Source organism: Plectropomus leopardus, chromosome 5, assembly GCF_026936395.1.
Source record: "Plectropomus leopardus strain MGB_pleo_1.0 chromosome 5, ASM2693639v1, whole genome shotgun sequence".
Taxonomy (NCBI): Eukaryota; Metazoa; Chordata; class Actinopteri; order Perciformes; family Serranidae; genus Plectropomus; species Plectropomus leopardus.
Window position 1 is genome coordinate 11,212,893 of NC_142180.1, and position 27,243 is coordinate 11,240,135.

The 27,243-nt window shown below is 38.3% G+C and overlaps 1 protein-coding gene across 9 annotated transcripts in view; it reads right to left on the reverse strand.

The window, feature by feature from the left end:
• lrrc7 (leucine rich repeat containing 7) overlaps nt 1-27,243 on the reverse strand; it is a 136,787-nt gene that overhangs the window by 24,693 nt on the left and 84,851 nt on the right. For 6 of the 9 annotated variants that reach the window (XM_088077508.1, XM_088077509.1, XM_088077505.1 and 3 more), the window contains 18 exons: nt 23,627-23,744; nt 20,995-21,073; nt 19,983-20,072; nt 18,697-18,753; nt 17,093-17,156; nt 16,305-16,379; nt 16,040-16,184; nt 14,286-14,358; nt 14,016-14,033; nt 10,264-10,393; nt 8,928-9,043; nt 8,644-8,713; nt 6,413-6,512; nt 5,932-6,056; nt 4,772-5,020; nt 4,489-4,611; nt 3,264-3,375; nt 866-1,079 (listed from right to left, as the gene is read on the reverse strand). In XM_088077508.1, coding sequence (XP_087933634.1) covers nt 866-1,079; nt 3,264-3,375; nt 4,489-4,611; nt 4,772-5,020; nt 5,932-6,056; nt 6,413-6,512; nt 8,644-8,713; nt 8,928-9,043; nt 10,264-10,393; nt 14,016-14,033; nt 14,286-14,358; nt 16,040-16,184; nt 16,305-16,379; nt 17,093-17,156; nt 18,697-18,753; nt 19,983-20,072; nt 20,995-21,073; nt 23,627-23,744 — 1,958 coding nt within the window. The remainder of the gene's footprint in view (nt 1-865; nt 1,080-3,263; nt 3,376-4,488; nt 4,612-4,771; nt 5,021-5,931; nt 6,057-6,412; nt 6,513-8,643; nt 8,714-8,927; nt 9,044-10,263; nt 10,394-14,015; nt 14,034-14,285; nt 14,359-16,039; nt 16,185-16,304; nt 16,380-17,092; nt 17,157-18,696; nt 18,754-19,982; nt 20,073-20,994; nt 21,074-23,626; nt 23,745-27,243) is intronic. The other 3 variants (XM_088077507.1, XM_088077513.1, XM_088077506.1) reach the window with 2 other exon arrangements.

The following is a 27,243-nucleotide window of genomic DNA, read 5'->3' on the forward strand; positions in this document are numbered from 1 at the left end:
CCAACAAGCATTTTTACTTTGAATAGATGCTGATACAACAGTCTTCAACAACACTGAAAAGTAGAACTGGACTAATAAATCAGTCAATAATTTAATGTTATAAATCATTAATTTGACTGATAAGGGATGGGAATACGCCAAAGATGCATTTGAAGTAGTTTAAACACTGTTATAAGATCAATTTTTAACTGTAGATAGCACATATTTTGGTCTCAATGAAGAAACAAAAAACTTTAAGGGAGTCTTACCAAAAATGTTTACGTGTTATGTTTTGATGATACAAAATGAGCATCTCAATACTCTAAGGTATCACGCTCTAATCTTCGGTAATGCTGAGGCTATATACTAAAGATGAGCTGTTTGTTTTTGTTCATAGCTGCAGCGTTTCTGATTATAGCTTCATTTAAAAAAACACTTTTGGTTGGTTTTCAATGCTATATCTATTTCTGTTAAACGTCATCCTAAGTGCACTGCAATCAGACGAACAACTTCAGTTGAAGGTCCAAGTCTCTTTGTTTGCTTTTTTATGTGTTGGTGCAAAAAAACAAAATCCTATAGATAGCACCGTGGCCTGGACTGGACAGCTTTGAAACAGAGAAGAGAGCTGAGCGTCCTGAGCAGAAGTCTGCAGCATCCTAATGAGCCTCTCTGACCTTGACGGAGCGAGCGGCGAGATGAGAGAGACACAGAAAGATGGAGGGAGGAGAGGATAGATGGAGCGATTGGATAGATGGATGAGAAGGATGATAGATGGAGGAGATTGAAGGGGGTTGGAACTGAAAGAGAAGAAGAGATGATGGATAGTCGAAGGGAGGGACAACAATCGGTGATGAAATTGAACACGAAGCCGGGCGTGTGTGTGTACCTGTTGGTCCAGTGTGTTTGAGGGGCCTGGTCCTTGCTTGGGGCTGGCAGGGCGGGTGCATGTGGGTGTGCGTGAGAGATTGTGTGTGAGTGCGCGTTGCCAGGTGGGTTGGAGGAGCCGGAGGAGCCCTGTGAGGGAGAGTAGTCGGAGTAGGTAGCTGAGGAGCCGCTGTGGTTCAGACAGTGAAGCTTATCCACCTCTTCATCTGTGGACTCTGGACAGAGACAGATAGACAGAGAGAGACGGACAGCTCTGTTCAGTGAAAATGCCACATCCTCCTCTTCCTGATAGCCTCTTTTATGAGTGCTAAAGTGCCTTTGTGTCATGTCTGGAAAAAAAAATCTTATCCTCCTGGACTTGATTTCTTTCCTCAGATTGTAATCATAATACCAACTGATACGTCTTGTACTGTACTTGTACTGATACGTTTAGGTGACTTAAACCACACTTTAGTGGCCACATTTAAAATGATGCCAACAGTATTTTCCATGAGCAGCTGATTTATTTCTGAACATATAATGTGGACATGGCTAATTTCATCAAAGATAATCAATATCTAATTTTAATGTGATAATTTAAACCTAATTTTTGCTTTTTCTGTCTAAGATAACTAGAAGTTTAAGCAGTGGCTTGTGGCCACGTGCTAATATGAAAATGCTTGTGGTGCCAAAAGGGCCAAAATATGTATTTGAAAAACTCAACGGCAACGTCTCTTTCCAAGAAATCATGACCCGGTTACTCAAGATAATCCACAGACCTTGTTGTGAACAGTTCCATGTTGGAACTACTTTCTGTCGATTGAACTACATTCAACTACAGAATCACCCTGCAGAAGGAAGCGTGCAACTACTCATGGATTTGAGGTTGCCTCTAGCTCTACAGGAAACTGCTTAAAACAAGATCTGTGGATTATCTTGAGTAACTGGCTCATGATTTCTGGTGAGAGACATTGCTGTTGAGTTTTTCAAATGCATTTTTTTGGTGCTTTGAGCACCACAAGCTGAGTGCCATGTCTGCAACACTTAGCAACTCACACCAAAACAATAATAAATTAAAAATAAATTAAATATACAGCGCTACAGGTAAAAGGAAAAATTTATAATAATTTATTTTAGATGTATTTTCCCTTTAAAATTATATTTTGACCTTTTCTCTTCAAACAAAACAAGTAATTTAAAGACTTTATTTTTGCATCTAGGATACGGTAATGGGCATTTTTCACTATTTCCTGATATTTTACAGACAAATCAAAGACAAATGAATAGTCCAAAGAATCCATAGTTGCAGCTTTAGATGTGTTAAGTGTTTGCATCTGATGTATAGGTTTAAGGTAAAAGGGGGAAAGTTGGCAGAACTAAGAAATGATCCTCACATAGAAACCAACAGAAACTACTGTACCATTTCACAATTTTAATCTCATGTAAAAGATACAGACTCTTATTAGGACAAAGTAATCCCCGCAAATCCCAGCTCACCGTTTGGATAATGAAACTGAGCTGTGAACTATGTTGCCAAAGCTTATAAAGCTAAGGAAAGCTACTGTACAGTACATCATAATCAGAAAGTGCATCCGAATTATGTTTATCCTACATACTGTAAGATAGATGATAAGAGGTATAGGAGTCTTATTTCCTTCTTAATCTTGTCACTTGCTACCTAACCCAGATTCCTGTAGTGCTCTCATTATGTGTTTGGACAATATTGAGTCCAATGCAGTGACGCAAGACATGACCTGCTTATAAAACACGGGGTTAACAGTTTCAAACATCTTTATTTAACCAAACTCGTCCAATGTAAATTAAGAAGCTCTTTTGGAAGGGTGACATGGAAAGAAAGCAGCATCAAACAAACTCAACAGTTGCAGAAAGACGTGAAAAGGAGTCAAACCTATTCAGATCTTAACAAGCCGAACCAAAGACAGCTTCTTATTAAGTTCACCACCAGATCCTTTATTAAGAATTTACACAGATTACATGACAGGGCTCTCAGAGCTGCAGTTCATCATGGAGAGGAGATAATAAAATGTTTTAGGATTGAGGCAGTAAATTATTTTGAACAAAAAAAGGATTTGATAGGGTAGAAAAATTAGCTTTGGGCTCATTATTAAATCTTTAGTTTACCTCGGATGAAACTGAGGCCTTCAGGGCAAAATAAGTAAAAAGGGTTAACACTTCAGACTGAAATGTATATTCATTGTGGGGGGTTTATGGTATTCCCTCTCCCTCTCTGAAATTAATCCGCTTACCACCATGACTAATTAGTGGACACTATTACAACATGCCCCAAAGCACTTTACAATAGACCACATTAAATTCCTGTGTGCGCTGTAAGTGCACACACACGTCTCCGTGTGTGTGTGAGAGCCTCCGTGTGTCGCCATACATATACAGTATCCTACCTTTCTTGTCCTTCCCCAGCAGCACCACCTTTGGTTTGTACATAGGTGGCTCCACCAGGGTGGGCCTCATGTCAGATATACGAATGTCATTGGGAGAGCCGCCCATAGAGTCCTGTGGAGAGGAGAGAAAAAAACCCAAAGGTTCACATCAGCTTACTATGGCGAGACAGCCATAGACAACCTAGTTAGGAACTTATGAGGTAATAGCAGTTCAAATAGTAAGTTAATCAATTTTAACCCTAAAACAGCTCTGAATGAGGACCTCCATGATTTGTGGCTGCCGGTTAGTCTGCGAAATAATGTTAGTTGACGCTGGTGCGGTGGAAAGCTGTCAACAATCTAACATAGAGGGCATTAAAACTGCTTTGAAAGTATTATTTTTTTTAAAATAAATATGCCGAATATTTACAAGTTTCTGGCAAATTTAAAGGTCACATAGGTCACAGAGTTTTTAAACTCTAGTAACACTATGGATCTTTTTAAAAGTCTTTTATGAGAGGGTCCCTGTGTATCGAGGCAACTTCACATGCATTCAACACAGCGACGTGCTAGCAAAGATTTAAGAGGACTGCTTGAGAGTGAACATTTCAACAATGCAGATTTCAAAAAACTATCAAAATATTGTCTATGCAAATGTTTTATGAAGAAGGAAATTAATTCAACAGGTTTGCTAGACACATGCATTTTTGTAAGTAACACCGAAAGAAAGCTTTTTTGTTTTTCAAGAAAACTCCACAGTCCACCTTTCAGCTTTTAATTTTTGAACTGGAAAATAAACTTCCTTAACTCAATGATGTCCTTAATAATTACCCTTATAACTTTAAAAACTTAACTTAAAGGTATTCTTTGAAGGGTTTTCCTTATAAAGATGGTATAGATTCATACAAAAGTAATTACTCTCAACCATCACTCATGAACCGCTAGAAGTGTGTGTAGCTGTGTATGTATCTGCAGTGTGTACAAGCAGTGCAGGGAGGAGGGGCCAAGGTTGAATATGGTGTTAATAAACAGTAAGGAACGATTCCTGCATTCTAGTATATCTTTAAAAAAACCAAGACTAATCAATGTGAATGAAACTGGGCAACTGTCTTAAAAACAAGCTACAACATAAAGAACATTCACTAATGTACTGAATTTGTTGTGTGTTTGTGTGTATGTGTGTGTGTGTGTGTGTGTGCGTGCGCGTGCGTGCGTGCGTGTTTGCGCTGCACACTATGTGACAAACCTCAGAGCTCTCTGTCAGGTCTTCTTTGTCCTTCCTCTTGGGAATATCAATGCCAGAGTTATGCATTGATCCCTGATCCATTAGCTGAGACTGAGAGAAGTCCTGCATCTCTCTGTCTGTCACCTGAAATACACACACACACACACACACACCGATAATTTGTGCTGCGTGTCTTAAACCCTTATAATCACAGATCTCAACTCTACAGATGCACTGGTATGTCCTGTATGGTGACACTGGCTACACGTGTTTGTGTGTGAGTGTGTGCATGTGTGTTACTCACCTCTTTCGGAGGCAGGGGCCACGGTGGTTCATACTGTTCTTTGCTGAGGTGTGTGTGTTCCATGTTGGTTCCTGCCGAGGTGGCAGTGCCTGTGCTCAGCTGGTGCTGGTGCTGGTGCTGGTGTTGGTGCTGGTGCTGGTGCCCATGTCCGGCATGTACGCTCTTACCCACAAGGCTTTGCACTGACTTGACCATGTTCTTGAGGTCCTCAGGGTAGGGTGTTGGGTAGCGTTTTAAGTTGATCTCAACCTGCATACAATAACGGAAATGTGTTGAGTGTACACAGGCAAATTACAGATACAAACTGGGCAAAAAATTTGTAGGAATGCATACATTAAACATCTCAAACAAGACATCATGATTTCTGTTAAAATGTTTCCATCAGTCATCAAAAGTTTGTTTAGTTTTTGTTGTCTCTTGCTGGTTTCTTGACTGCTGATTTGAATATAGTTATTGACAGAAGAAACACAATAGCTATTTGGGAGAAACTACAGGTTTTTAAACAGAAAATTCACTTTTAAAAGTTCATTAAAAAAAAATCCTAGATCTTTTGAAAATACTAGTTTTTAATTTTTATTTGCCATATACCAAATGTACTATATCCTTCTTTTGTGTGTGAATTGCATTGTTGCCCCTTTCAGTATTGTAAGCATTGTGTTTAGCACAACAGTTATCACAAATACAAAATCACACACACACAACAAAAAAAAATATATAGATACTATCTCTCTCTCTCTCTCTCTCTCTCTCTCTCTCTCTCTCTCTCTCTCTCTATATATATATATATATATATATATATATATATATATATATATATAGTTGCTGACTCCAGCCCCCCTGCGACCCTTGCGAGGACAAGCAGTTACGGAAAATGAATGAATGAATGAATAAATATAGTTGCTTCCAGGGTCTTGTACTTTTGATTTTTTCTCAATGAGACAGATATTTTCCAGTACATTTGCTCACTGTTTGTACGGATGATTCAACCTGGAGACTTTCATAATTCAAGAGTTGGAGGTGCTCCAGCAGGCCAGTCAGTTAACGCTGTCTTTGCAAAACTTGAATGTAAGCCCTGGCTGCCTCATATGACCCCTTCTGCTCAGATACTCTAAAGGGAAAAGACGGATAGACAGACAGAAACAGAGAGAAAGAGAGCTGACCTTGACCTTCCCAGAGTTGTCTTCCTCTTCTTTCTTGTCCTCAAAGTCAAAGGCCACAGTCATCCTCTGCTGTCTCTGCTCCTCCCACAGAGTAGGATTAAAGCTGTCACTGTCTGACTGGTAATCTGGACACACAGACACACATTGAGGATGGGGTTAAAACTGCTAATATATAGTAGGTCTGTAGATTGTAAGACACACATATATTAATACACAGACACTGACACATCCAATTTTAATATACACTTACAAACACAAATAATACACGCACACATTTATGCAAACTGTTACACATTACTTTAGAGCACATAACATCCTACAATGTAACAAATGCTAATACTATTATGTTGCACTTGAAAAAAAAAACCAAAAAAACAACCAAGAAAGCATGCGGTGACCTTTTTTAAATCCCCTTAAACCATGTCCATTTATTATAGGACACACACACACACACACACACACACACAAACAGAGTTTGTACCCTCGTCATGTCGCGGTTGCTGAGGAAACATGTAGTTGGTCAAAACCTTCTGTTTGGTTTCAGGGTGGGCTTCTGTCTGTAGGGGGATCAGAGCCTTGGACTGCAAACACACACACACACACGTTTCTATTAGTATTCTTGTGGGGAAATTCACTGATCACATTTATTCCTTAATCTATACCTACCTCTAATTTTGAAAGACAAAAAGATTGCTATTAAAATATCTGATTGGCAAAAGAAAACTTAAGCTAATTCAGAGCTTGTAGGTAGGTGGGAAACAGCAGAAGTATTCATGTAAATCACTAGGAAATCATTTGCAAATCAATTTTGATAACAATAAAAAATGAAATTCAAAGCAAGGAGACACTGATTCCCACTTTACATATGTAATACAAATGGAATTTTTGCAATCTAAACAGTGAGTCAAATGAATCATCAAATGCCTCTTTAATTTCCATGTACAACTCATAAAAAACACTGATTGATATTTATTAAATGTTAATGAGCTGTAAATATAAATAGTATCACACAGAAAATTAAAATGAATGCAGTACAATTTTCATTTTCTGCTGTAGTATATAATTAGTTTGTTAACGTGAATATTCAGGCTGTCAAGGTGTAAATGTCATAACTGAATTTGGGCTTGAATTTTTGTTGCAGTGTATGCATACGCTAGTGCCAATTTTAAATTTAAATGAATTGAACTGCAATTTTACAAATTGCATTAGAATTTTAAATCCCCTTTATTCTTTAGCAGCTCAATATGGATCCAGTGTTGTGGCGCAGATTTTAATTTCATGTGACAACTTTGATTGCACTTAAAATATTATGGAGAATATTTTTGTATTGTTAAAAATAGCACTGCGGGTGGCATCTGGTGGAATAGTGGATAAAACGGGCACCCCACGTACATAGACTGTGTCCACGCCGCAGTGGCCGCGGATTCAATTCCAGTTTCGGCCCTTTGCTGCAAGTCGTCCCCTCACTCTCAACCTGTCACACTTAGTCTGTCCTGTTAATTAAAGGCATTAAAAGCCCCCAAAAAAAATCTTAAAAAGAAAAAAAAAATAGCACTGTGGACAATGAAATAATACATGGTCATGGACAGGGCAATAAGTCCACATGCTTTTAGTTACATTCTACATTGTACATTGTACATTCTACATTCTACAGTTGTCAAATTGTCTGCACTTTCATTATAAATGCCTACATATCAATTAATTTTATGGAGATTTATATAAAATAAATTCTCCAATAAGAGCACATAATAAATTATTTATCAGCTCACAAAACTGATTTTTATTTATTTCTTTTTTTTTTACCCCTAACTCTCATTTTTAACTGCCCCCTTGCCCCTCAAAACAGAGTTACAGGGAGTCTCGGTTAAAATGGGACAAACCTTCAACACTTCCTTCAACAATGATGGAAACAGAAAAGCGTGGACGCTCACACTTGTACAGAAGTTCATTTTCATGCTTTCAATTGATCAATCAAGTCAGCAAATACAACAGAGCACAGCTTGATAGAGAAAGTTTTACCCTTAGCACATACCTAAATAAAACATACATTGTTGCATCTTTTAATAAAACAATGAAAAAAAATTAATACCATTATATCATGATAATTTAAACTAATGATTCTGAAAACTTTCACCGACCCCCTGGCAGAGTGCCATAGACCCCAGGGGGAGCCTCAGACCTCACTATGAGAATCACTGTTTTAAACAAATAATGGTGGACCACAAATAAAGACTGGAGGAAATAAAGGAGGACAACAAAATCACCAGTTCTATAATGGCAGGTTTGGTAAATTCAGTGTGATACATCGTATGCACAGCACTATTTCTATTAGTAAATACTATGTAGCTCACAAAGTGTTCTCTACCACCATTTCATGTGTCATGTTCCTCTCTCCTTCACCTTGCCTTTGTGATAATACTCTGCTGCAGTGAAACTTCACACTTCCTGCGGATTTTTTCACAATAAAAGTCTAATACGACTTGCTCCACTGAAAGGGTTTTAACATGAAACAAGGGGAAGAAGCATCAAGTCTGTATTAAGAGAATAAACACGAAAAAATACACTGATAAAAAAAGGAGAACTCAGAGATGAAAGCCTTTTAGACCATGTTAACTGACTAAGATGTATCTATACAGTTGCTGTGTGTGGTGTGTTGCATACTTGTGATCGTGTACAGTCTCTTGGTAAGAGAGTGCGAGAGGAGAAAGATACCTGATTGTCAGAAAGCCAGAGAGCTGCCAGGTCCTTCAGCTTAGTAAAGGTAAACGGTAGATTCTTTAACCTGAGAGAGACATAGAGGGAGGGAGGGGTGACAAAGAAAAGAGAGATGTTTCTCAAGCCCACGCACTGTACAGCCTGCAGAGCACGTAACTATGGCAACACACTCACCCATTCCCATGGCAACTGCAGACCATGAGAGCAGCTACAGAATCAAAACGACCATTGTGAAGGTGTCACCTGCATCTGCATATGTGTGTGTGTGTGTGTGTGTGTACCTGTTGTCACTAAGGTTAAGGACTCGTAGTTTGGTCATCTGTCCGATCTCATCAGGAAGAAACTCTAGCTTGTTGGACCGCAGCGACATTACCGTCACATTCTTACAGTTACCGATCTGAAAAAAAAACCCACACACACACACACACACATATTACAGATCACATTAAAATAAAGTCATGTACGGAAAATGATCTGCTGCATTAGGGACCTTTTAACAAACTGCATTATGGTTGTGTGTCTCTGGAGGATTAGGGCTGCAACTCCAGATTTCCTGGAGCTTATGTTCTCTGACCAACAGTAGACAAAAACAACGAGATTCTACTGACTGTCATAGTAAGCAAAGAAAACCAACAAATTTTAACAACTGACACAATGCCCCTCAAACAAAGACTGGCCAGTCATAGCAAAGCATTGGGCAGGCAGTTGTTGGAGTTGTTGAAGGTATAGCCTACTGAATTTATGCACACATTACTTTTGCTTTTTAATGACCATCAACAACAAAAAAAAACCACCCTGCTTTACAGGAACCAGCTGCAGATATCCAGTTATATGCCATCTTAGTGTGTACAGATGAACAGTGATTGGTTTCCCCCACATGTCCGCTTGTGGAGGTCTGGGTGCTGGCAACTCAAGGTGAAGCCAAACGCTGTTCACCTGCACACACTCAGACACAGCTGGCTGAATATCAGCAAAGTTTCCCTTTTTTCTCATTGTCTTATGTCTTAATCACCATTCATGAGGTAATTCACTTTTACAGTGTGATCTGTACATTTGGCTCTAGCTTTTAACTCTTCATCCTGTGGCTGCCCCCTGAAAGTCAGCGATTTGAATCAATAGTTGAAAACCCCTAAGTTGACTGAGATAGCTTCAAGTCAAGCAGTTGGGTTTTTACAACCCAGTCTCTGGCTTTTGTTTGATATCTAGTGTCGCCAAAAAATGTTGTTGCGCATTTGCTATCTGTTGTTTGTGCTCTTAGCTTGTTTACTATATCATAGGAATGTAACTTTCAGACTGAATGTCCTGCTGAGCCTCAGTTAAATTAACCATCGAATACTCATATTTATGGAGTGCAATAAGTTACAGTGTAGACTCCATGCTAGCTCTGATAGCTTGACGGACTATCACTAAGGGGCAGGGTTTAGCAAAGGGTCAATTGAAAAGCTGGAAGCAGTAAATTTATGAAATTTGTTGATTACAAAAAAATACTTAAATAAATAATTGATAATTGAAAAGTTGCCAATTCATTTTTAATCTAATCGTTACAGATCTACATAATATTAAGGCTGGTACTGCGGTGAGGATCTGCAGCTATCCATCATCTGTTGGTCTTCCTACCTCCCGGGGCAGCTCTGAGAGGAAGTTCTCGTCAGCAGCGAAGGTCCTCAGGCTGTGCAGGTAGCCGATAGTGGGAGGCAACGACTCCAACTCATTACAACTACAGTCCAACTCCTCCAATAGAGACAGACTGCGTGAAAGGAGGAGAGACAGAACAGAAGAGATGCAAAGAAAAATGACAGAGAAAGAAAAGAAATTATTCTGCAGGCAGCAAAATTTCTGCTGCAACCTTAATTACTCAGACTTACTTAGGTTTTAAAGGAAAAGGATGGCACCACTCTTTATTTTTCCTATTGCCAACAAATCCTGAGAAGAGACTGAACCAAGAATGGATTCATCTCACAATCAAGTATTGTCTATAGCCAAAGAATGGTTTTACTTATTCCTACGTGCAACTGAGCTCTATAGTTGTCCAAAAAATATTAAAAACACATCAATGAGCCACAGGCTGCATACGGTGTTCTTTCATTACCCTGAAAACACACACACACACACACACACACACACACACACACACACACACACACACACACACACACACACACACACACACACACACACATACATTATTCACATTTACATTAATTCCACAATACTGAAGTTGAAAACAGTCCACAGAAAAAAAAACAGAAAACGCACTATTATCTAATTTTTGGAGTAAAGTATAACCTTTTAAAGAAATTACTGAGCCTTTATTTTTTTTAATTCAAACTTTTCATTTAATGATTTACATCTCCAGTAGTAATGGATGGACTTGGAGAGGAATGCCACAGATGAGGTATTGAGAGAAGAACAAGAACTAACTCGGTGTTGGTTTTGGTCTTTTCGTGGGATTTGTTGACAATAAGAAAACTATAGAATGATACCAGCCTCATCCTGTAACATGTAATGATAAGAAAGAATATTTGTCTTTATAGCAACAACTTAAAAGGTTGAGAGAAGGTTAAGTTCATCACATTGAAGAATTACTCAATAAATTAAGACTCAACCAAACCAAATCAGTCTTAGTCTGGTGATACTTATATTAATTTGGTCTCATTTGCTGACCACCCATAATCTCTCTTCCACTTTACCCCATTTGATGTATGAAATTCTTCAACCTGGATCTAAACTTCTTCACTCAACCAAGATTCACAGTAACATCCACAGCAGGCCCTCTACAGGACACCCTAACCCCCCCTTGCCTGCCATCATTGGCCTAGCACCACACTAACAGCAGGCTAATGCTAATGAGACAACACTTTTACATTAATGTACTGTCACTGTTAACATTGCATTAGTCTGCTATTATTATTCCCGATGGACTGGACCATCTGGGCCACCATACGGTCTGACAGGAGAGAGGGGAGGAGAGGAGCTTCATATCCTATATTCACATTTAAGGCTGCCATTTTTTCTTCTCTTCTCATTGTTTGTATTCCTACTTAAAAATATCACCCCTTTTTGCCCACAAAAATATACAGCAAGAGCTGAATGTGTCTAATATGACTTTTTTTAACAGCACTTTAAAGATTATTTGGCTGCCATCAGCCTACTTGCTCCATATTCTTACACTCAGTGGCAGATGCAAAGAACGGTAGACTCTCAATGGATAGACAGGATATGGATACTAGGTCACTTTAAGACACAAGTGTCTACATTCTCCTTTGTGTATAGAGCATAAATGCTTCTGTGCTTTTCACCAGGTGTTATGGTTGCTCAGCAACAAACTTAAAGGAGCACTTCACCCCCCAAATGATCATTTGTATATTAATTACTCACCCCATATTATATTAAATTTGTGAGGAAAATTTAGTTTTCCGGCATGCCTCCACAGTGAATGAAGAATCCAAAAATGCAGAAAATTCTTGATAAATTGCAGTAGATGGGGGCTGCATTTAGCAACAGCAAAACTAAACAAAAACATCTGTTTACAAAACTGCCAAACAACCAATGCAGAATAATCTCATCTCAAAAGGTCTCATTTATCAAGTCAAATTCTCAGTACTTAGCAAACACATGCACTTTAAAACCTTACTGTTTAAGACACTTCCTTAAAAACAGTCTCACGCACAGACAAGTAGCGCAACAGGGCTAGCATTTGTGTTTGAACACTGCTCGTGCATTCAGTTGAAATCATGCCTCCAAGCTGGTTCACTGGCAAGAAGTTCTGTTGTCACTCACCAACACCTGTTGCTTCCTTGACATAAATGAGACATGGATTATACTGCACGGTACAAGTAGGGTAAGAGTTTATTGAACGCTGCCCCCATGACTTAATTTATCAATAATTTTGTCTGTTTTTGGATTCTTTGGTCATCGCAGATTGTCGTCAAAAATTCAAAGGTAACATGGGGTGAACAATCAATACACAAATGATCATTTCGTGGGAAAAGTATTCCTTTAAACCTTGCTTGCAGAGTCAGTTTAAATCCTCTCTGGTTCAGCTAAATGGGCAAAAATGCTGTTTTACAGCAGAGTAAACTTAGAGACGGCAGCCTATAAAGCTACCTGGTGTACATGTAGTACATTTTGGCCATTTCCATCGCTGTAATATTGTATTGGCCTTGCAACAAAGGACTGAAAGTAAAACAAGACTTTACTTGCTCTTTAACTGCTTTCCTTATTGATTTCAATTTCATCCATTACAAGCTGTACAACAATATAGACAAGTACAAAAATGTGTCTACTGATTTAGCTCTGTGTATGATAAGTATTAAGTTTTTATCCCACTGCACTGATGCAGCTAGAGGGGAAAACAGTGTAGTATTGGCTGAGGCAAAGACATAAATTCTGAAGACACATACTGTACTCATCAATTTATATGTCACTGAGAAATATATAGAATTGTTCATATGTTGAAACAGAGCAGTAGAAATGTGATCACATTAATAATAAGTGAGCAACAGTTACAAACTAGAGGGGTAAGAAAAGGATCTTTTCAGGTGTTTTTGGTTTAATCAGATGGGAAGCAATGGATCTACAGTACTACTTATTGAGGCTAAAACCAGGGATTTGTTCAGGAAGACAAAATGTTTGCAGAGTGTTCAGATACAAATGTGCTGCAAAGAGTGGCATTTAAGTCTTGTATAAATGTCTTTTAAAAATGTAATCCATCACAGATTCAAGGATTCACGTAATAATCAGCAGAATAAGTCACTCAGCTGTTTCAAGCAGCAAAAATCAACTTGTCAACTTTTTTCCAAAATTTTTAAATTCTGGAGTTCTTATTTGTTGTCTGCAATATGAGCAGAATTTAATGCTTGCAAGCAATTTCTAAAGTATACGGAGTGTTAAAGCAGACTTGAAGGCAATACATATGAATTCGGGAAATTTAAAAAACAGTTTCCGCTTTATTCAACAATTGTTCATCTATTTCTCCATAAACAAGTAATCTGATTTCTGTGATTAAATCTGGACTGTGATGGATTACATTGTAATCAAATTAATGAAATCATTTTACATGCAATCATTTCCATCTTAACCAAGCAGATTTAAGCAGGGCTGGTAAGGTACATTTCCAAATAAGAATGTAGATTTTATTCAAATATTACGTCCAAATATTGAAAAAGTGTTTGGGAGGCAAATGTGAAGAAAAAAAACAAAACTTAATTCCTTGAGACTGTATTTAAGTTTATGTTTGCATGTAATTTGCACAAGTTCAAGATGTTGCCCACAGCCCCACGTGGTTGTGAGCTTTGTATCTGTAACAGAGTTGAACATTTGTCTGTCTCTGAACGCACCCCTGGATCCAGTAGGCTAATGTTACTCACCCTTGCTTGGGCTTCGCACTAACGCCACGGCAACGCAGCAAACACAACACACAGAACCCCCCAATCATGAGCCAGCATAACAACACAGCAACTAACAGTGTTAAACAAGGAAAAACAACAACCCACCAAAGGTAAAACCTGCTGAGAAAATCTAACAGAAATACTGTTGAAGGTGTGTTCAAAATAAAACAAAAGTTTACAGTTTTATTATACACTTTTCTTTTTGTGCATTTGTGTGTGTGTTTGTGTGCATGTGCGTGTGTTTCTTACCTCCCGATGGTGCTAGGCAGTGAGGTCAGCTGGTTGTCATCTACCTTCAATGTTGTCAGCTTCTTCAACATCCCTACACAACATGCAGGCACACAGACATATTCATATTAACACACAAACATACTCTTCAAATAAATATACACGGAGCACACTGACCTTTTTAAAAAACATATTAAAGCAGGGATAGACAGTTTTATTTTCATTGAAAAAAACACCCATGACAACCTTTCAGTATATTGTAAATCAAATAGCCTGAAAGAACATTTGACACCTGCCCCACTTCTTGGTTTTGCTTTTCAGGCTTTCCAAAATCCAGACTGTGGGGTGTGGTAGCTAGCTAATGGTCTCGTTTGTGGTCTTAAAAAACAGAGAGAGAGAGCTCTACAATTAAATAAGATTAAATAAATCAATGTATGGGAAATTCTGGGTCACTACATAAAGCGTCTGCATCATAGACTGTATATAAAGATGGACAACAGGACAGCTCCCCCAAAGTAAAGCCTTTCAATTTCGATTGTCCCCTGGTGTCTGTCTGCAGTATAGCTCATATAGCCTGCCCCTCCATGCTTGTGAGTAGGACATAGGCCAAACTAAAAACTTAAAATACATGCCAAATACATTTTTTTCCAAGACGGTTTCTGTCACTGAAGGTAGTTCTCATCACCCTGATTGTCCAAGTGATTGTTTTTATGATAAGTTTGGTTTTTAAGAGCTAATATTCTACAAAAAGGGGATTTTCCACCATGATTGAGAGCTGTGTCAGCCAATCCATGCACTGATGTTTAATAGGACTGCTTGTGATTGGTCGAACAGGTGTTTTGGAGGGAACGCCTCCACCGCAGACATTGCATTGTGAATGATGTCACCAGCACAAGATGGCAGCAGAGATGGTAGCTTCACTTGAACATAGCAGGAGTAAGTAAGCATGCCTCATCCAACTTTATATTGTGCATATGCTTGTGCTCATATGGTGAAAGGGGGTTTAGACAGAGGGGAGAGCTGCAGGAGGAAGATGTCTTTTTAAATTCTGACATTTTCCATTTTTGCCCTTTCCAAAAAACTGCATATCTCAGCTTTAAGTGATAAAAGTTTAATCTAAAGTACAAGTTGGCAATATTCTACATTTTTCTTATTATGAAAACATTCCATAAAAAGACAAAAACCAACAATGACTGAATCTTGCTAACAGGCATTTTCTGTGGAGCCAATGAAGCTCCAATGTTATCCAAAAGCTATTTAAAACCCATCAGTGAGCCACACAGTTGCAGTGGATGCCATGTTCTTTCATTACTGTGAACACTATAGTTTATTTTGAGTCATTCCCACATACACCATCCTGCAGCCACAAATATTCCCCAGTGGAACAAAACACATATCAATCAGAGTCTAAAAATAGTCTCGAAACAATTGCAAAATGTATTCCTGTTTGACTGAGCTGGAAACTACAGCATCCAGCTGTTTTAGTAAATTACCATTCTGTTTTTGAAGATTTACACCCTCAGTAATCTTTTTTTTTTTTTTGTCTGTTCATGGGATTTGTTGCCAGTAAAAAAAATATAGAATAATATAGTCTAATCATTTATTGTACTTTTTAGTTATCTGTGGTCATCTTGCACAGCTAAAACCACACTGTAAAATCCCCAGTTCAACCACATTCCTGCATTGCCCTCTCAGGGACTAATAGCTTCATCATCTTGAGTCTCTGAGTGTCTTTGTGTGTGCATGTGTGTATATGTACGTGTTTTTGTGTGTACCTATAGAGTCAGGGAGTTGCTGCAGCATGTTGGAGGATAGCAGCAGGTCTTCTAAGGACTCACAGCCTGAAATATCCGTGTCCAACGTCTCGATACGATTCTTAGCTAAGTCAAAGTACCGCAACTGACGAAGTTTTCCTATTGACTGCAACAAGGAGGGACAGGGAGAAAGAAACAAAAAGATGAGCAAAAATTTGAAAGAAAGTGTTCAGTATTCAAAAAGGGTTACTTCTTATACCACTGTAACAGCTGAACATGTTCTTACCCCTGGTATACTCTGTAGAGAGTTGTTATCCAGCCACAGCTCTTTTAGGTTGTGGATCTGTTCCAACACCTCCGGCTAACATGCAAACAGAGGAATCCATATCAGCATATAATGACTACATATGCATCCATAGATATGCAAATATGTAGCTATTTATATGAAAACAACTGAATTATTCATTTACATCAAAGGACACCGCTCAGCGCTAATGTTGTGAACATCTACAGATCCAACAAATAACTTAAGTGCATCTTTTGACCAAGTCTTTGGCAATGATCAAGAAAACGACAAAATGTTGGCAAAGTGGGTGAGACTGCCAATCTCTACCTCCATGCTTTCTCTCTCTTGGCAGGAACCACGGAGCCAACAACCTTGTGTCATAGCCAACTTCCTGTCTGACCCTGATGTAATATCCTGTTAGCCTTCATCCAGAGCTCTCTTCCTTTCATCATGTTTCTTTGTCCCATTTTAGGTCCACCTGAAGCACAGCAGACTGAATTTGCTGCTGCCTCACTTAGACAGCCTATTAAGGATTGACCACATGCCGTATTGGGTCTTGAAATGTGAACTTTGAAGACAGCAGTCCCCAAAATAGGACACAACATCTGCATTTCTGTTTGGACTCCCTCTTCTCATTACACATAAATACGGCTCAACTTGCAAACGACACTTAAGACATTCATATTTGAGATTCTTGTCATTACAAAGGATAATCTACATGTGAAACATTTACATTTAAACACTAAAATTATGCTGCATTTGAGAAAATCAATCAGTATCAGTCTCACCATTTCAGAGAATTCATTGCTACCCAGATCCAACCGCTCCAACTGTGTCAGTCTATGGATGGACCTGAGAGGAGAGATAAATGGATTACTATTACCTCATTGTGACATGTCTACATTTTAGACATTAATATAGAGAAAAGTTTCTAATTAATATTTGAAATATCATTATTTATTCCATAATTGCCTTTTAGTTTTAAGAATATGCCACTCTGCATTTGAATCTATTGGTATAAGTTTCGATAATTTCACTGTTAAACATTGTGGTGTATTTCTGCTTCGCTGATTGGATCCAGCGGTATTATGCTTTTTATTGTCAGCCCAGTCACTAGAAGAAAATGTTGGTATTGTACGTTTCTGCAAACCACACATACATTACATTTATATGTTTCATATGTAGCATATAAATGTTTGTAAGGCAATATAGTATATGAGCTGATTTAGTCATCCAGAGGTGGAAGGAATGTTGGATGGCGTGATATCTCAGCGAAACAGCTGCCAGGCTGCAGACCACTGTTCAATACCAACAAAACAACAATACAGTGATTTTGGCACCAAACCTGAGTGTTTTTAGCTGTGCACTGCAGCTTTTCCCTGTGGCATCGAACCTGAGTGTTTTTCACCAACACATCACAGTGATCCCAGAGCCACCGAATCTGGATGTTTTTTCACTGACCTGTCCCTACTTTCCAGTGGCTTTTATGCAACCAAATATGGGTGTTTTAAACCAAAACATATTTTCTAAACCATCACCAAGTATTTTTGTGCCTAAACCTCACTGCACCTTCACCAGCGTTGTTGAGTTACATAAGTTTCAATGAATCTGCAACAAAATAATATACAAATTTAACTTATCCGTGGTTTGCAGAAACTTACATGGTTTGTTATTGTGGCTCTGCTTTCCTTTAATTTATAAGTAACATCTGGCTGTCTATAATCCGTCATTGATGATGCATGCAGTTTTCATAATTAGAGATGTTTAGAGAGAATAACAGCTCAAACTTTGTATTCAGGCAAACTGCTGTAAGTCCACGTTGACTTTAGCATGTAGTGTCTACAAATGGGTCAAGTATATATTTAGGATAAAGTATCAAAGCACAGACATGACATTGTCAAAGAAATAGAGAGATTCTTAAAGAAGTCCTATAGAACATTTTGTCATTGGGTGGTAGCAGGTTAGTGTCTCATCCTAATGTTCTTCTTGCATGGTGGGAGTGTTTAGGATGAACAACGTGCACAGGTAGTTGTACTGGCAGCAGTAGTATCATTGGAATTAGTATTAATGCTATTCACAATCTACTGGAATTGAAATCCTTGTCATTCTACAACTTTGGAGGTTATCTGTAATAGGTACAGTTGTTACGTTAAACAGGACACATTTAATACTGTTAGAAACAACACATTACTTTTATGATAGCCTTCATTAGTATACAAAACCACCTGCCAGGGATAAATATAGTTTTAATCTAGACACCTGGGAGAGCAAGCTTACACCCTGTAATATCATGAAGCATCTGTAGGTGTGTGTTTGTGTGTGTATCTAAGTGTGCGCAGTTGTGCGTATGGACTCAAATTTTCTCACACATTCTTATGGTGATTTGTCTTACTTTGGCATGGTTTTCAGGTGGTTCTCTCTGAGCTCCAGGATCCGTAGTTTGGAGAGTCTGAGGAACAAAAGGCATATAAACCAGATCTTTGTTTACTCTATAAATTCAATTGACTAGAAACCAAATCACAATGTTTGTTCATATTATAAAACAGTGCTGATCACATGCTGCTGCAATTAGCTCCTTTAAACCACCTAAAAAATAGTATCTGAATATCAGTGTACCCAGTTTTTAGAATATTTTCAATGCTTTACCTTGCCATCAGACAGCCAATGACAAAAACAATAATAATTTCGCCTCAGTTAAATAGTGTGTGTGTTAAGCAGTGAAAATATTACAAATATATCATACACTTAAACTGATATTGACTTTTCTCTTTTTCAGGTGGGTAAAATGCAGCCCTCATCCACAGTAGCACATTGCTTGACCTTTCTGCAGATACATTTGGTTAATCAAAGATGCAAGCAGAGGTACATAAATAAAATAAGCTTAGAACAAACATCATATAGGTTGGAACACCATGCTTACGTGTATATCCTTACATGCAACACTTTTGGCCAATAATAACAACAACAGAAAAAAAGTCTGCAGATTTCACATATCTCTACAACTAAAATCAAGTGCCAGTTGTCTATCTGGAAGTGACTGTTGTTAGCGTGATATCACGTTGATTCGGTTTAAAATATAAAATGATGAAAAGAAACAGGCCCCATTTATCCTCATTTCAACTCCAGAACCAATGTCAAATGTATTTCCTGATCAGTAATAATAAGGATTTATTTCACGTATGAGTTTCCACATCTTTCACAAGATTTAATCTGAAATTTATTATGAACTGACCTGTACCAGCTGCCCTCACTCACAATAATGGAAATAAACTTGCAGAAAAATGATTGTTTGAAATTGAGTAATAAGAAAGCAATAGACCAAAAATACAACACCAAAAACCATATTCATGGATTAATTGATTCAATGGAAAAGAAATAGCTGTATATTTTTTGTGAGGTGAAATAATGCCCCCACATATAAAAGACGCTCTATAGTGAAATGTCCATAAAAGACATGAGCCTCAGGCGTACAGGGCATCATTTTCAGCTTCTTTAAATAATTAAAAATAATTTTATCATGTGCAGTTAGCCTAAACGTACCCGTATTTTTCCTAAGGACAGTTCATAATCAGAACTAGTGGCACTGAATTTGAGACTGTGGTGCCTGAAATATGTATAAACACCCCATCTAACACAGTCGCAAGCAAGCTCACATTAACAATACATGCATTACTTTACCTGCCAAAGTTAGCCGGCAGATACTCTAAGAAGGCATCGTTTAAGAAGAGCTGGGTCAGATTCAGGAGCTGCGTAAAACCATCTGGGAGTCTGGAAGAGAGAGAAATAAGAAGAAACAGAAAAAAAAAAAATAAAATAAACACATATGCAAAAGAAGAATAACAAATAAAAAGTGTGCGTCCTTGAAGAGCCAGAGACAATGTTTCCATAACAACCCTGTAGAAACGGCTAACTGCTGTTAGTCTGCAGATGACTCATCTCCTGCATGCACGCACGTGTGCGTGCACGCACACACACACACACACACACACACACACACACACAAAGTAAAAGAAGCATTTCTGTCTGCGGTATATACTGTGCGAGTCCAGTTGTGCTTTGTGAATACTATGCCAACAGGAAAACAGTAATTACTAACATAACACCTGATGATCCCATAGTAAACATCATTAGCACTACATAGTAGGAATGATATCTTCTATTGTCCCACCATAGCTGAGCCAACAGCATATACAGTATATGGTTGTATGGTAGTATAGGGTCTGTGGATGCAGCCAGCTATTATAAAATATTTAGCACCTCTGTGGTGCTATAAACACATGTATTGGAATATGTAAAAGCAGCAAAAACACTAGAACAGTGTAGGTCTCCTGACAGAGAAAATCTATGGAAACAGCTAAATGTTGCACATGCATCAGACAATTTATTACACCTTGAATTGAGTTCAGGTCCACTCACACTGGTTGGTAAAATTGTTGCTATCAACAAAACATGGAACACAATTTTCTACCTTCAATAAAAACTGGTTCTCAATGAAAAAGGACACCTTAAACAAGCCGATTTGAAACTGTTTGAGAGATGTTCATTTTAAGGATGAGAGCGTCACTGTTTTATCTCAGGCTGTTATCCAGGAGCATATAAATTAGCCCTTACATTTTTTGTCTGTGTAGCTTTGTGTCCAACTTGTAGAAGGTGATTGAGAAGTTGTGATATGTGTGTGTTTGTGTCTTACTTGGTGATAGGGTTAACACTGGCCTCCACCACAGACAGGCCTTTACAACATTTTATACTGTCTGGAAACTCCTGGATACCTGGAAGAGAGCAAAACAGAGAGGTAAAAAAAATATTCAAAACACAAAATTTGTAGCTTTTTCTTGATGTATGAATTCCTATAAAGGCAGGAATTATTGTCTACTGGGGGTGGGCGATATGGCCAAAATCTTCTATCATGGTATATGTAATTTTATATCATGGTAACAGTATATATCATGGCAGAATAATTGTTCTGTAAATTCAATTAAGAAATGGTTTAAAATGACTGAATTGTACTCCATCACATATGATTATTTTTTTCTTTTATGTGGAACTTTTATACAATCAAAAAGAAGCAACTGCCTCACGAGACAACACTTTAGTCACAAACAAAAGACTCAAAACAGTAAAACTAAAAGCTTTCAAAAGCTTAAAGGTTCCTGAGAATAATGATTTTAAGTATTACAGATGCATTTATCAACAACTCTACTCCTTCATGTCAGCACAAATAACCCCGTTTTGCAGCTGGATTCAATCCTGGATGTATAACGAGAACTGGATACAGCATTGGAGGCGGGTCCCCCTGTATTTCTATGAAAGTTGTTCAGTGACGCATGAGGCCAAAAAAGTTCAGCTGCCATGTATAAAATTACTCTCATAAAACTTGGCACTGACTCTGCAGTGTGTGGTCTATGGAGCAGGCGCGCTAGAGACTTCTGCCCGCTGGGCTGGCTACAACCAGTTTTGTGCTCTGCCAACTTGAATAGGGATAAAATGATTCACTTGTGCAGCTTTCCTAGACTTACCAAATTTTACTGGACCAAAATGATCAAATTCTGATGGTAAAAAGAAAGTATCAACTGATTTACAGAGATCTCTTATGCCATTTTAGTCTATGGGAAAAAGTCTTTGTGTGCCACAGCATGATGGGATGGATTCAATTCCATGTTGGCCACTACGCAAAATTGGCTTTGAAACCTGCAGCTAATCATTTGTTTTCCAACAAATAGTAACGCGGCAAAATTTGTGCATATCCTACATAATGACGAGTCAATAATTTGTGTTTAATCCATGGGGAGGCTGCAATTAAATGACCAATGCACATAAGGGAGGAACAAGCCCTTTAAGATGGTAGATTGTGGTGGTGTTTGGGTCACATCCACTAAAAGACTGGGACCGTTGAACTTTGAGTCATTTTGAAGTATGTCGTCACCATGTTTTTTCCCCCTAAACCTTATCAGAGTAACTTCACTAGCTTAAACCTAGCTTCCATAAGTTAACGTTAAGTGGGTAACTTTACATAAAGTGTGTAATGTAATTGTTATTTCATTTAATGTAATTTTGGTGGGAACTCCCCCACCACAGATATTGCTACTGTGCTGACTTGGCTCTGAATGACATCACAAGCGCAAGATGGCAGTTGCAATATTTTAGCTTCACTTAAGCATAGCAAGAATAATTTGAGGTGCATCATCCATCTTTATATACAGTCTATGGTTTAGACAGTCTCCATTTGCTTAAATACTTAGAAAGTGAAATATCTGTGATTATAAGGTTTCATTCTTTGAGATCTGTGCTACCCTTGTAGCATTGTTCCTTGGTTGTTTGTAAACACAACTTTCAAATTTGGCCTCTCCTCCTGGACGCGTCGCCATCAGAAGCGCACGCCCTCTGCCTCCAACAGGAGTTGCGAGAACAAACCCACCAAGCCCAGCACCACCTAAGCGTGTGTGAGAGCTGGCAGTTTGCTGGCAGATATCAAATAGCTTGAAAGTATGCCTGCAAGATGCAGCACTGGATTAACAAACATAAATGCACAAATTGTCAATGTCAGCACATCTAGAGAAACGGTGGCTCTGCGATTTTTTTCAGTAGAAATGGACAGTGAAAATTGTGTTTTGATGATTAAATGACTCTATACCAATTTTTACTGCAGTTTAAAAGTCTTTCCCTGTTACAGAGATGAGGAAATACAAAGATTTCTGTTTTATTCAAAACAAAAGCCCTCTGACAGCGTCTCTGTGGACAGAATCCCATTAGTTGCTGATACAATGCATTTTATTTTGAAACATTTACAGGACTGTGCTGTCGGAAATGCAGGAACTTGTACGACTTCACAAATGAGTGGAATTCGTGCTTATAAATGTGGAAATACAGTTCTTATAGCTGTGGGCAGCGACGCAGCAGTGACGTTGCAAAAACGCTGCATATGTGAACACCACAAGCATGAAACATGTTGCTGCTCGGCAAGGCTGAAGTAACCTAAGTGCTCAAAAGCAACCCAATGTCACCCTTGTTTTGGAACGAGCTATATCCGCTTGCTGTTTTGCCTCATTTTGGTTATATTTTCTCTTCTTCGCCTCTGCGTCTGCCATGTTTGAGCGGAAAACATTAAAATACAGGCAGAGGGCTGAGTCTCTGGAGACACAGTCACCACCACACATGAACAGGAGCTCATACATGATGTTTGAGCAGGATTACTTTTGTATTATTTTTTTAAGGAAAACGTTACTGACTATACCTTTAAGTTTGCAGTAGACTTTTATATTGCTGAGGCTTGCTTTTTGTTGTCAGGTTGCATTGGTTATCAGTGTTAGAGTGGATATTCTTACCGTTTTTACTGATGTCTAGCTCTTTGAGGTTAACCAAGCTGGCGATGGTGGTGGGCAGGTTGGACAGGTCGTTATCGGGCATGCTCAGCTTCTTCAAGGCCTGGCAGTTGAAGAGTTGCTATGGAAACACACAGGGGAAACAATTAAATATTATAGTCTGTTGGCAAAATCGCGAAGACCTTTAGTAGTAAGGTATAAAAGGACAGGGAATGAGAACGTCTGCTGGAGGCATGCTCCACTTAATGTTGTGGAAAAGCAGTGCCATTTTAGCCGCCTTTTTTCGATGAATAATGCAGAATTAATCTCCTGCATACGGTGGCCCCGAGGGACAAAACACACACTCAAGTGAAAGCAAAAACATTCAGAGAAATGTGCACCTAATAGGAAAATGCTGTAAATGCCAAAACATATACAAGAGTGAAAGCACATGCATAAAAAGGAAAGTGCTTTAAGTACAGAAAGCCTACAATGGAAAAACCAAAACACACACAGCAGAGAAAAGCAAAGACAAGATGGGAAACAAAATGCTATGTATAATAAAATGAATATAAAAGTTCAAAGCACTAAAATGAAGAATAATTTATTCAAATCATTTTAGTCAAAGTCCACAACTGTCTTAATCTAGAGATTTTAACTGCTGGTATTAACAGAAAGTTAAAAGACAAACAAATAAGTTTAATGATTTTCAGGTATAGTCAGTTAATTTCTAACCCACTTTAAGTCATGTATTTTTGCTAAAATAGATTTCAGCTAAGTTTCTGTAAGACTCAAATAGCTATGATGTGTGCACCCATACCAATATGAAAATCTAAATGAACAAATACAGGAGACATCATCATGGGGACAAACTGTCCGCTCTACTGCTCTACTGTAAAGTATAAAATCTCTATCCATGACTGGTGTGCAGCATTCCAGTTGCCCATTTAACTCCATATTTAGTTCACCGATATCAAAATAAAAAAGTTCAATAAATAAAGATTTGATTACAATTTGTAGTTGGTAATTGGTCATTAACAACTACATGTAAAGAGGATATATATTTCCTATTGATCTATTGTCAAATTTATTTCTTAATTTTTTTTTTTAGAGTTTATAGTTAAATAAATATCCTTGTCAGCACAGCTGGGGATCACCTAGGAAAGGGACAGAATTTGCCTCATGTTTGGTGCCTTATGAACAGCTGACCTCAGTTACATTATAGGTGTTATGGCATCCCCACAGAGTAAAATACGACATACGACGATTTCCTGTCGTCTAGTATAAATGAATCTAAGTTCATATAACATAAAGGGTCACAAAGAGCTAATAATTAAAGTATCACTTGAAAAAAATCACATGTGGCACAACACTTTCAGAGTTAGCTATGATTTCTACAACACCTATGTGCTATCTGAAAGTTAATAGTTGTAGTGGGACAAGTACAAACATGCAGCACTTTAACTCTGACCCAGACCTCACCCGGAGTGTGTGAATTCATGTGTATTATACTTCACACAAAGCATTCAACTATTATCTTATGATGTGCAATTTCTAATGTGTCATTTTCTAAAACAAACACAATGCTTACTCGCAGTCATCCCTGCAGGCAAATCACCTAACTTACACAAAGAAAGGGAACCCATGCAGACATTGAAAGAATAAAATTGCTATGATTAAATCACAAGCTCCACAAAATAAAATGCTGTTCTGCGTAAAGAATGATTTTTAAATTACCTTTGCTGTATATTTGTCATTGATGTGTTCAGATGCTGGCCACATTTACTCCGTCACACTAAACTATCAGTGTTGTCAAAAACAAAATCACCAGGAGCACCGGGGCCAAAGAGCTGGAACAAGCTAAACATGAAAAGGGCCGCTCTGTGTCCGTGGGTCAGGCCGGGCCAGGACACTTGAAGACACAATCACTTTACTCACACACGCTTAAGGAGCTCTCCAACTCACTTACATAAAGGCCAGTCACTCTGGCAGCCTTGATAGCTTTTATACAGTCTTGGCACACACACATTCACGTACACATTGTCAGGGCTTTGTCAGTTGATTGCAACAAGTTGGGCCTGCCACTTACTCAGCCCCGTTAGACTGTCTCCATTCATGCAGGTTATATTTAGAAATCTAATTCAACATCTCTGTCATTTTAACCAGGACAGGATATCAATAAAACGAGACAGGCCTCCTATAAAACAGCACCTGTAATTCCCCTTGAAATATTGGAAGGGCATTTCACCTCATTACTGCTCATGTGAGGGTTTTCTGAAAGTATCGGGTAACCTCAGATGCCTCTTTCACCCCACGTTTCCTGTCACTCTTCATTGCTCAGTGAGGGATGATGTTTGCATTTTAGGAACACCATCCGATACTGGACAATATCAAGTAGACCCGTCAGACAAACAACACTGCTGGTTTTAAGACGGTTTAATTCTACTTTATTGTGGGAATGTCGATAAGTTGGACAGTCAAGTCAAGAAACTTTTATTAGTTAATTGCAATAATCACAAATTTGCAAATGCTGCAATGTATAAACAAAGTGCAAAGCTGACAACAGCTTGGGTCCATGTTTACTTCCTGTCAGCTCATGCCATTTACATAGACTGTGTAGTAAGCGCATACTAACATACTGCCTTCTTAATATTCAATCTGTATGTACTGCAAATTACATTAGTATGTAATTACTAACAGAACGTTTATACTAAATTATTCTCAAGCAACATGTTGACATTAAGTTGGATAAACTGACCATATTTTGTGAATGCAAATAGATACATTTTGCCTAAAAAAAATATATTAAAATGTAATTAAGTTACATAATAATGGGTTTCAGCCTGTATCAAAATCTCTGCCATTGCTGGCAGTTACATAGTCGGAAGAGACACAAAGCACTGAGTATGTCCAGCGAGCTCATGTATCATACTCAAAATTTTCAGGCCTACATCCAGGCATTTCTCACGTAAATCAACATACTATGCAGTGAGAATACATTGTCAATTCTGCATCATACTTAGTATGAATAGTATGCTAGTATGTGATTTGTTAAATATAGATTTAGAAGTTTTTTGTTGTCAAGGTTGAAATGGACTAAAAGATAAAGGTAAAACTTCCAAGCAGTCCAGAGTGAAAAATCTCAACAACAAAAAATAAATTTGACTCAAAAGTTTAAACAGCCATGACCCACAGAGAAAGACTCCTAGTGATTTTTTAATGCTGATGAAAGCATGGAAACACTAACATTAGCATTCACCTCACAGCTTTGTGGCTGACAAAGTACGACAATGACAACTGCACACTGACAAGCTGAGTCTGAGACGTTCTGAGTTGGCAGTAGAGAACAGTACAGAGGATAAACCTTTTTGTTCAGGTACCAGCATGGTCTTGGTGGCACCCTCATGCCAAACTTAACATTTTTTTTGCCCTGCTGGTGGTAAAAATCTAAGAATAGCAAGGTCATCTCTCCATTTGTTAAACATCAAACACTTGATTTCTCTTTTTGCTTAGCTGTAAATTCCTTCATATGAACACCACCGGTGCCTCACTGTACAAGTGGGCCCACACAACATTAATATATCAAACAGTGTCAACCTCTGTGGGAGTAAGTCATACTCAAGGTATAGCCAAGTAGTAAG